The 11,550-nt window shown below is 32.9% G+C and overlaps 1 protein-coding gene across 1 annotated transcript; it reads right to left on the bottom strand.

Annotated features, from left to right (window-relative positions):
- Positions 1-7,325: 7,325 nt before the first annotated feature.
- Positions 7,326-8,799, bottom strand: LOC131051922 (uncharacterized). The gene is made up of 2 exons (XM_057986525.2): positions 8,709-8,799; positions 7,326-8,084 (listed from the first exon to the last, which is right to left on the bottom strand). The coding sequence occupies exons 1-2, from the start codon at positions 8,760-8,762 to the stop codon at positions 7,479-7,481; spliced, it is 660 nt and encodes a 219-aa protein (XP_057842508.1). The 5' UTR covers positions 8,763-8,799; the 3' UTR covers positions 7,326-7,478.
- Positions 8,800-11,550: the final 2,751 nt, after the last annotated feature.

Genomic DNA, 11,550 nt, shown 5'->3' with positions numbered 1-11,550 from the left:
CAGATTGTTTCGTCCAATCCAGGATACATATAATCAATCTGTTTGAACCTGTAGAGTCGTGTGAGGCTCCTCTACAAAGGCCTATCTCATTTTTTGATGATTCGTAGCCATTTTCAATTGGTAGCATTTTTTTGCCTGTTGCAAAAATCGTTAATTGCATGCAATGTAAAGTTGCAAGATAGGCTAGAATTGATTTGGTTCGTCGTGTTCACAAACTAACATCATGAGCATGTTCAGGTGGGTAGGTTTATGCTATCCATGTTCCTCTTGTGCATCCCAAAGCGTCAGAATGTTGAGAGTCATACCCTACCGATGCGATCTCTCAAGTACCCCGAGTCCAAAAAATTGTCAAACTTTTGCAGACTATTTCTTCCAATCCAGAACACATGTGATTGATTTCTTTGAACCCGTGGGGTCGCATGAGGATCGTCTACAATGGCCTATCGCTATTTTTGATGACTCAGAGCCATTTTCAATTGGTAGCATTTTTTGCTTGTTGCAAAAACTGTCAGTTGCATGCAATGCAAAATTGCAAGATAGGATAGAATTGATTCAGTTTTTTGTGTGCACAAACCAACATCATGAATGTGTCCGGGTGGGAAGTTTTACACTAGGCACTCTCCTCTCATACATCCCAAATCATCATAACATGGAGAGTCATACCCTACCTGTACGATGTACAAGTTGCTTGTCAACTTTTTTGACAATTTTTTTAACAATAATGACATTTTTTGCTCAAATTGTATTTAGACTCAATCTATGACTCCTATGACCTGATAATGATGGAAATAATTATTCATGATTATACACGAATCAAGAATACTCATGATTGACCTTATCACATCACATAAACTCAAAACATAGTCACAAAACATAGACACAAAAAATAGGCACAAAACATTGTCACATATTTTTCAAAAATTTGCCTTTAAATATGGTCAAATCGGCTCTTGGCTATTTGAATATATAAAAAAAATTCTTACAAATCATCTCATGGGCTTTTATACAAAATTTGGCATTACAATATGTGTTATTCAGCTCATCGCCATTTTAATATATAAAATTTGGCATCTAAATATGTACAAATTAGCTCATTTCCATTTAAATATACAAAATTATGCCCCTAAACATGTAAAAATCAGCTCATGGGCATTTATATATACAAAAAATGAATATAGAACAATTCATCGACGATATATACAAAATTCTCAAAATCATTCTACTCTAAACCGTAGAAATAATCAAGTGAACCTTCAGGATCAACTCTAACCCGTATTATGTCAAGTATTGCCTCGTGGTCAGATTTATGAAATTTACATAAAATCTTATTATGAGGTCTACCACGATACTTCATCAAATGAATATTTGTTGCAACAACAAGGTTAGAGAAATGAAGAATGTGTATGTGTGTTTCAAAGTCCTCAAACAACCAAACATCAGAATTCTTGATAGGGTATCTCCTAAGCCATGTTCTTGTCATGGCAATAGACCCTATTGGGTACTCAATACCCTCTCCATCAATGATTGTGGTTGTCAATATTATTTTAGGCTCAACACAATGACACAAATGGTAATTTGTTCCTTCTTCATTGTTCTCTTCTGCAACAACTGCATACACATGACCTGCATTTTATAAAGTTATAATTAATACCAAAAATAAAGTGTGATGTACAACAAAATGAACCAAAATTAACTCAAAAATTAACTCGAATCCACTAGGTCGGATACATGGTCAAACTCCACTGATGCCTCCATCTGGCTCAATTGTAGTGCTTTGGGAATTTGAGACCATTTGTCAATCCACTCTTGTGATTCACATTCTTCCTACAAACAATACATGCATGAAGAGAAAAAACATACCATCTGTCTCGTATAAATTACTAGTGAACTTGCATTTGAACTCATAAATGAGTGCATGTCAGTCGATCTTGCAACTGCACAACAATATAGATAGTTTTCAATGTTAGATTCAGTGATCAACCAAAAATATCTATGAACCATTAACGTACCTGGATTACCTGGACCATTGGCGTGCAAGGGTTTTGGCAAAGGATGGATATGTTGGCATTTGCATGAAGATTGCATTAATGATATGTTATGTTGTCATTGATGTCAATTAACTGGTAATGATACTTTTGATATTGTTGTATTGATGTTTTGTAACCAGCAGGAAGAATTTATGGAGTGAACCGATATTGCTATGTATTGAAGAATTGAACCGGTAAACCCTACCTATTGATTTGATAAACCCTAACTGATTAAGTTTGGTGAATTTTTTATATTGGTTTATGATTTGATGACGAGCAATAATGATTATGACACGTATGATTATTGTATGAAGAGAGTTTCAAGGTGATTTTGGCGCGTTGATGAAACAGTTTTTGTCTGGGAAATGAGCAAGTATATTGCATGTAATACAAAGCGCGTGATGAGTTATTGAGATCAATAAAGTGGTGATCAAGGAGCGGTTGAGGTTTTCTTGATTGATCTGCACAGGTTGCTATGTAATCCAATGGTCATACTTGAACTAATTTGTTTGTAATCTCTATGAGAGAATTAGGTTTTTGTTTTGTTACCGACCTAGTTGATTTGTTTATAAGATCGATGAGCTGTTTAGTTTCAGAGTTGGGAAATTTTTAATTGAGTGTGTGGTTGTTGAACCGGATGATGTATCTGCACTTTGAGTAAAGGCAGATAAGAGCATGAAAAGGATCTGAACAATCAAGTGTTGTGCTATTCAAACAGATTAGAAAACTCTTGTTGTTTTCTAATAATTGTAGCATATAGAAATCCCCTAACTGACTAAACAGTTTGAGTAAAGGCAGATAGGAGCATGAAAAGGGTCTGAACAAGCAAGTGTTTTTCTATTCAAATAGATCAGAAAACTCCTGTTGTTTTCTAACAATTACAACAGAATGAAATCCCCTAACTGGGTAGGCTCTAACAAGCTTGGTGCTATTCAAATCCTCTAGCCAGGTGATCTATTATTTTGGATTTCAAATCCTCTACCAAGGCTACTCCTTACAGGGTATTGCTTCTAACAAGGCATTATAGTCAATCCCTTAACCAGGTAGTCCCTAACAGGATTTGTTCTTAACAGGACTTTTGTAAAGCTTTAACAGGTTAGGCTCCTAACATGGCAAACTTCAAAAGAGTTCAGATAGTTATCTTGTGAGTCTCATCTCACCATGGTTTTTCCCATTTGGGTTTCCACATAAAAAATGTTGTGTCAAGTGGTGAATGTTTTTGTGGTTATGTTCTTATGGTTGATTTTCTTAACTACTAAATCCACTTTGATGAATCATGATAACCAAAAGCATTGTGAAATGAAGTTTTACTTATGTTAGTAAAAGCATTTGGATGTTTATGAGTTTGAAGTTGTTTACTGTTAGTTTGTTGTAACAGTCAATCGGTTTATCTTGCAGGTTTTTATCTTGACAGTGATATTGCATTGATAGTTCTATGTTTACTTTGTGAGATTGATTTTGAGATTGGTGAAGTTTGTATCAGTTTTTCTATCTACTGATTCACCCCCTCGCCTCTCAATAGTTGACCATATTTTTATTCTTTTATCATACCATTAGGCTGAGGGGATGGGTGCAGAGGAGATGGGAGGTTTTCTGTGCAGGCATATCTTGAGGTTGAAGGCGTTGTTGGCACTAAGGAGGAGATCTATACGATAGTTGGTGTGGATCTGGTTTTTTTAGACCTCGTTGGGGGTTTGGATTTGCTAGCTCCCTCCTTCTGTCTTGTGGTGGCTCTTTTGTTCTGGTGGAGTCCTTTGGTTCTGGGTGTGTGTTGTCACTCGGTGCATCCTGGTTGGGGGCTTTTTATGCTCCTCATCCTTGTTTCTTGGGCTCATTTTCTGTGGATGTTTAATCTCCTATAGATGTGGAGATGTTGCTTGTGTACTGGGTTTTGAGAGGTTTGACTGGGTTGTTGTTCTACTCTCCTCTTTGTCTTATTGAGTTGGAGAATAGATGCGGGGGAGTGGTTCGTCTTTTGCTTGCTGCTCAAGGACGTTCTGGGTTGTCGGTTTTCCTTCCTCCTTGTCCTTTTGAGGTGTATCTTTCTCCTATTGAGGTGGAGAGATGGGGTGAGGGAGATACTCAGCTATTGTTGTTCGTGTTGCTAGTTTAGGCTGCCTTTCAAACTCTCTTGAGACTCTTCTTAGACGGGTATGGTTTCTTTCCCAGTTTTTTTATGGTTTGAGGGAGCATGTCAAAACCCTTTTGGTTTCTGTTGTTTGTGGGGCTTGTTGGACGCTATTGATCTTCAAGGGCTTATCTTGGCCATTATTTGGTTTTGGTTTTGTGTGGGGTTTCTCTCTTTGGTTATGTTTTGGGGAGCCTTCCAAAACCCTTTGTTACCTGCAGGTTGTGGGAGCCTTGCAAAACCCATGATGTTGGTTGAGGGGGCCTATAAAAACCCCACTTCTAGTTGTGGGAGCCTTATAAAACCCACTATCACAGTTGGGGGAGCCTGGAAAAACCTCATGTCTCTTGTTCTTTCTAAGGACGAAATGGATGCTGAAAGTTTTCAAGGGCCAATTTGACCAGTTCTTGTTTTTTTATTAGGACCAAGCTTTTGTGGTGGTCTGGAGAAGTTGTTATAGGTTCTGGGAGCCTGGGAAAACCCTGTTGTTTGGCTGAGGGTGCTTGATATACCCTTGATCTATGCTTTCTAAGGTTGTTGTTTTATGTTGTTAGTTCTACCAACCTAGTTGTAATGTTGTATTCCTGATGTACGGCTGGTGTTTGGTTGTGTGGTAGTTGTTGTGTGTCTTTGTTTGATTCTTTTGCAACTTTTATCTTAGGATCTGGACGCCCATAAGTCTAGAAGGTATCAGGTCCTTTTTAAAAAACCTATGAGTTGCTGCCAAATTCTCTAGTCTATTTTTCATTGGTAGCTCTTTGATGTAAAGGGTTTCAGAGCCCCTCAAAACCTGTTTATCCTAATAAAAAATATAATTTAAAAAAAAAAGGCTTTATTACTATTTTAGTAGTTATTATATTTTGAATTACTGTAAACTATAATATGAGAGAGATGAAAATATTAGTCTCTGTGGGGACTAAAGATATACAAATTTCCATGACATGTCCATGACATGCTTTTACATTTTGAATTGTTTCAATAAAACGTAAGAATGTCAAATTAATTTTAAAACTCCCCACTAAGCAACACGATCAATGAAATCTTCTATGTAGGAAACCCACAAGGAAATAGTATTTTTAATTTTTTGTGTAGTTTCTTTCTAAAAATGGAGAGGTTGTAGTTGTTGATGAAACAACCTTAGAGGCAAATAATTTCCCATCGTCTAAAACAATTTTGATTCTACACACTGTTTTAATACGTAATTTCTAAAAAATATAGGACATTTTGTTTTGATTTGTGGCCACACACATAATTCTAAATGAACCTATAACTTCTCACTGACTTTTTACACAAGACATTAGAAAATCATCTTAATTTTTATCGGTTTATATTTAATTGATCATTTATTTTTATTTTAAATTAAAAAACAAAAACCTTAAGAAAATGTATATCCCAATCAGAAAAATATAAAAAATTAAAAGAAAAATAACTTTGATAAATAACACAGTAAACTATAATAAACCACAGTAAATAAATTAATTGAAAAATAAAGAAGATTAATCTCTACCTATAAAAAATAAGCCAGACTAATAAATACATGGATGAATACTGAATCCTTTCCGTACGTCAAAGGTGAGAAAGAGTGTGATAAAAATAATTTAGCCTGAGAAATTCTAATGCTGGAGGCTTTGGCAATCCATAGTACAGCTTACGAAGGGGATGACGACGTAAATGTCTAAAAAATATAAGTAAATAAAAAACAGTAGACGTGACAAAGGTTCTCATGGACCAAATAGTTTCTTTTTGTCGTTGACTTTAGAATTGTCTGTGATAAGTTTTGTTAGTGTGAACAGGGAAATTTGGATTATAATGGAAGGCAGAAATAAACGATTAATCAAGATATTCCATTAAAGTTTCAAAGATCAAAAAAATGATTTTATCAGAAATTCTTAAATCTTATATAAATGTTTTCCACATGTTATAAAATAGTTTTCACAAAACGGTTTTATGGGAAAACCTTTAATTTGATATAAATATTTTTCACATGTTTGGTAAAATAGCTTCTTACATTCAATAAAAATGATTATAAATAATAACATGAATACAATAAATTTTAAAATATTAGATTTCCACAACTTTCATGATGATATGTGTAATATTTTTTAGATTTGATTTTGTCAAGTTTTTCATGAATATTTCGGATCGTAATTCAAGATATCTATAATGAGAGAAATTCTATTTATTCTTAATGATGTATATCATAATTCAAATCTTGATAAAAATATCAACACAATCAAATCCATAAACATAATTACACAATAAATAAAATAGTAATAAAATGTTTTTCACATGTCATAAACTAGTTTTCAATAAATGGTTTTATGAGAAAATCTTGAATTTGATATAAATATTTCTCACATGTTTCCTAAAATAGCTTCTTATAGCTTCTTACATTCAATAAAATTGATTATAAATAATAACATGAATATAATAAATTTTGAAATATTAGATTTCCACAACTTTCATGATGATATGTGTGATATTTTAAGATTTGATTTTGTCAAGTTTTTCATCAACTTTTCGGATCATAATTCAAGATATCTATAATGAAAGGATATTCTATTTATCCTCAACGATATATATCATAATCCAAACCTTGATAAAAATATCGGCACAATCAAATCCTTAACACAATTACACAATAAATAAAATTGCATCTTACACCTCCTTTCTCTTGCGAAAGCCATCTGTCCTGTTACAGACAAATATAATAAGTTATGAAAAACTTTTGGATCCACCTTATTAGCCGTGCTTAATCAGTTGACTTAAATCACACACACTAAGCTTTCACTTCTAGACTTAAAAGTGTTAAACAGTTGACTGAGATTCTATAGATTTAATATGTTGCTTAGTGTGGTTTAAGGTTGGTTGTGTTTAATGGCACGTAGTTTTCAAAGTTGTAACCCATTACTAAATGTATCAGCTTAAATGAAAAATTTCATTCGGTCAAAACCACTACAATATTATAATTTAAGATATAAAACCACCACAATATTCAATACTATTTAACAGTAAGAGATACTCTAAAATAGATGCTATCTGTTTATTTAAATTTTTTTTTTTTATATTCTAACATTTTGATGATTGATCACCAAATATGATCTGAATCTTATGAAAAAACAACACACAATCTAACATAAAAACAACTGATTTCAATTACATAAATTATAGAAATTTAATCTCTTTAACATCTCTTTAACATGTTAAAGGAGCTATTCCATGTCGACCACCACTGAAAATGGGTGGACACAAAATTTAGGAATATACATAGAAATCCATACAAAATTTAGGAATATACATAAAAATCTATTATGCTTATTCTTCTAGCGAGTCTCAGACCGATTTCTACGGATCAGAAAAACATGTTCTTCTCCAGTCTGGCTATCAATCTGAACAATCCAACGTTTTTTGATCTGACGTGACATGACACAACCCCTCTTTATTCTGGTAACCTGAAGACTGTCCCCAATACGCTGGGTCTGCCATATGCACCCACCTCCTTCATATCTACCCTTATTCAATAGATTATTAGTACTGAGAATAGCCCCCTTAGGGTTAAAATTCAGCATCTTGAAAAGCCCTACAAATTTATCATTACTGCAATCCACAAGGGCAAAATCAATGTTCGAGAATGGAGAAATCAGATCCTTGGCCTCTCCTACTAAGAATTCCACACCACCCAACAGATCAACGGCCTCCATTCTCTCCAAGGACTCAGGAAGGCTATCTGGTCTGGATAAAATGCAAACAAAACGGCCCCCTGTTTGTCTGGAAGCAGCCGCCAGAGCTATGGTAGTGCAGGTCATGCTACTGCATATTTCAATTATGAGCTGTGAATTTGTACCAGCCGCCAAAGCCGCTATCAGCTCACTGTTCTGCAGCCCTGGATTCCAAAATGAACAGCACCTTCTCTCATGATCCAGCTTGCACTGAACACAACAAAATCCATTACAGATCATCAAAAACAACTAACCCACAAAAAAAAAGGAAAAAAGGGAAGTTTTATAGTATTCATTTTGTGTAAATTTTTTGATCAATGTTTCGGATCACATTTTGTGATCTATTATCAGAATGTTGGAGAGCTTAAGAACTTAAGGAAGTGAGAAAACATTGTGATCTATCGTCAAGATGTTGCAGAGCTTAAGGAAGTGAAAAAACTTTGATCTGAAACATGGATGTTCAAAAAACTCATACAATTAAATCTAGAAATAAAACAGCATAATCTCATATAGATTGTAGAAACTTGATGATATTCAAGAAAAAAATTATGCTGTTTGTTTTTGGATTTGATTGTATAAGTTTTTTGGGCATCGACGCTTTGGATCACACACTGTGATCCATCATCAGGTTGTAGAACTTAAGAGCTTAAGGAAGTGAGACGTTTCGGATCACACTCTGTGATCCATCATCAGGTTGTACAGCTTAAGAGATTAAGGAAGTCAGAAAATACTAATCCGAAACTGATTGCTCAAAAAATTTACACAATCAAATCCAAAAACGAATAACTAATCTCATATATTATAAAATTTAATGATATAAAATAAAATTCTTACCAGCTTTACTGTCTCAAGATATGCCTTGATTGCACTCTCTTTGTACCACTCCATGGATAGAAACTTCCTGCTTCTTGTCACATTGCCTACAGAGGAGGAATCCATTTAGTAATAGGTCATCTAGGCTTGGCTATTTAAAGACGGTGAAAACCGCTTGTTTATCCACACCAGCTGCTGTAAAACCGCCCAAAAAATGTCACCATCTGTCTCGTGGGAAGTTTGACAATTTCGTAGAGCCATAAAAGTGTTGAATTTAGTGTACACAGACGTACACGATTTTGTCGTCTCATGCAAAAAGCGTGTAGTTATCTTGTTGGCCAAGTCTTTTTAAGATTCCCATGCAAGTTGTACGGCCGACATCGCTCGCAGCTTACGTCATCACACTCATCATGGGGTCCACGTGCGTTTTTGGGGGCGGCGGACAGGGGTTTTCAATCTAAAGTCAAAGAGATGTTTATTTGTTTAAGAGTGGATTCCTAGGTTTTTCTATGATGTTACGATAAGAACTAAATAGTGAATTTCAAAGGCCTTATTAAAGAAAAAGTGCATACTTTTATATATATATATTTTATTTATAAAAATTTGCAAAGCAAATGCCAGTATCCTTTTTTTTTTTATATATTAAGTAAAGCAAGGAAGATTATAGAAATAAATAATAATTAATGTCCATTTTTATGAAATGATTTGTTATAAGTGAGATATTTAGATGAAAATAGCTTGATATTTTTATATTAAGTTTGGTTATGATTATAAATTTATTTTTGTTTTATATCTATTTTTATATATTAATTTAGTTTTTGTTGTTGTTGGTATAAGAATGTAATATATTTATATTAAATAATAGTCTTTAAAATCTTTTTAATATTGTAATGGTATAAGTCATTTGTTTTATGTCAATGTCATTTAGTTTTGAATATATTTTTTTAAAATAATATAATACAATTAACTATTAATAAAAGGTACAATTTTATTTTAAGTTTGGTTGATGATCTAATGGTTATCTTTATTTATTTCACATTCATTTACATGTATTTATATATACAATCTTATTATATCTTTATTATATACATATTCTCATATTTTCATCATTATTAATTGTGGACAGCTAAAAATGTCCTCACTTAATTAAATAAATATTTATTATTTATTTAATTAATTTCTTAGTATTTTTTTAATTAAATAAATAAATATTATTTATTTAATTATTATAATTCCACATTTTCTACTATTAATTAAAATTTTATTTAATTCATTCATTCATTATCCTTTTATTTATAATCCTAGTTCTCCAACTTGCTCACATGGATCATAATCTAAATTCTTTGTCATGTGACATGTGTCTCACTTTGTCATCTTCTTCATATGTCTAGATTCATTGAATCAAAAAGTCAATCCACCTCTTAATCTCATTCATTCATTCAAATTAACTTCTTAATCTTATTCACTCTATTCCACATCTTAATATGATCCCTCCATATTATTTTAACCTCTTAATCTTAATCATTCTCCTTTCACCTCTTAATCACGACCATTCATATTTTAACCTCTTAATTCAAGCCCTTGACTATCTTGGGGATTTCTATAAAAGAGGTTTGAATTCTTCTCATTTCATATATATATACAACCAATGCCTACATCTATTATGTTGAATTTTCTTAAAGCCCTCATAATATCAAATATCTTTCATTATTATGCTTTCATCATGCTTGCACCATCAATCAACCACAAGTTCCATTTCTTTATGTCATCTTGTGATAGTGCTTAATTCTGAGAGCAAATATATATTTTTAACAAGATCTTGAAGGATAAGAGAACAGTGGAGTCAAGCTTATCGTATGTGTGAGGTATAAATTTTTATATTTTGTTTGCATACTTGATTTAGAGCTCCATTATTATTGTTTTTTTTTTAATTTCTAGGCTTGTGGTTGGGATTTTTCATGACTGTACAATAAGGTTAAATTTCAATTTACACATTTTGGCATGCCCAATAGGACCCTAGTCCCAACTTTTTTATTGTTTTTCTTGATTTAATGTTTTAAAAAGTTATAGGTTGGATCTACGCATTTGGCTTCTAGTTATGTGTTTTTATTGAATTATGTTACACGATTGCATTTTTTTTTGTGTGTATTTTTTCACCAGTCCTATGCATTTGTTGCCCAAATTCTATTTCTATATAATTATTACACAGATTTGTGCAATTTTCAGTTATTTATACACATTATTCAGTTATTTATGTGCATTTATCATTTATTTCTATGCTTTGGTCACATTTTGTTGTGCTTTTATTTTCTCTCTCCAATTTTCCATGTTCTCCGTCTTCATTCTTTGACAATGTGTACTTGCACAATTGTTTCTCATATCTACGCATTTGCATCATCTTTGTATGCATTTGTCAAGTATAACTGTGTTTCTATTTTTTTCTCTTATACATATGAAACAAAGAGTTCATTTTCTCATTTAGTTAGGTTTTTAGCTAACACTTTGGACTAACCAAGTGGTGCAGCTTGAATTTAGTATGTCCAAGGTTTTTTCTTGAGTCTACTAACATATTTGTGGTTGCAAATTTCATTTGTTAGAATATTGTCAACCAAACATTTTGTCATTGATTTCTAGATTAGTTCACATTTGGATTTCTTAAGGTTAACAAATTTTCTTTGTCATGTTTGATCCACTTGCACATTTATATTAATCCAGGTTATTGTGTGTGTATCCTCTCCTCTTGCTTGCCTTCGAGAACTTAGGTGCAAGAGAAACACGCATGTTTTGTCTTTTTAGTAGGAGGTTTGCCTAGGGATCTAATCATCCTAGAGTTCAACCTTAACCACATTTTAAGCGAGGTATA

Source organism: Cryptomeria japonica, chromosome 2, assembly GCF_030272615.1.
Source record: "Cryptomeria japonica chromosome 2, Sugi_1.0, whole genome shotgun sequence".
In the NCBI taxonomy this organism is placed as follows: Eukaryota; Viridiplantae; Streptophyta; class Pinopsida; order Cupressales; family Cupressaceae; genus Cryptomeria; species Cryptomeria japonica.
This window is presented reverse-complemented; position numbering and strand designations above follow the sequence as displayed.

Coding starts and splice junctions, on each gene's coding strand:
- LOC131051922 (XM_057986525.2), bottom strand. CDS start 8,762: ATGGAGTGGTACAAAGAGAGTGCAATCAAGGCATATCTTGAGACAGTA. Junction 8,085..8,708: donor ATCTTGAGACAGTAAAGCTG/GTAAGAATTTTA, acceptor TGTTGTGTTCAG/TGCAAGCTGGATCATGAGAG.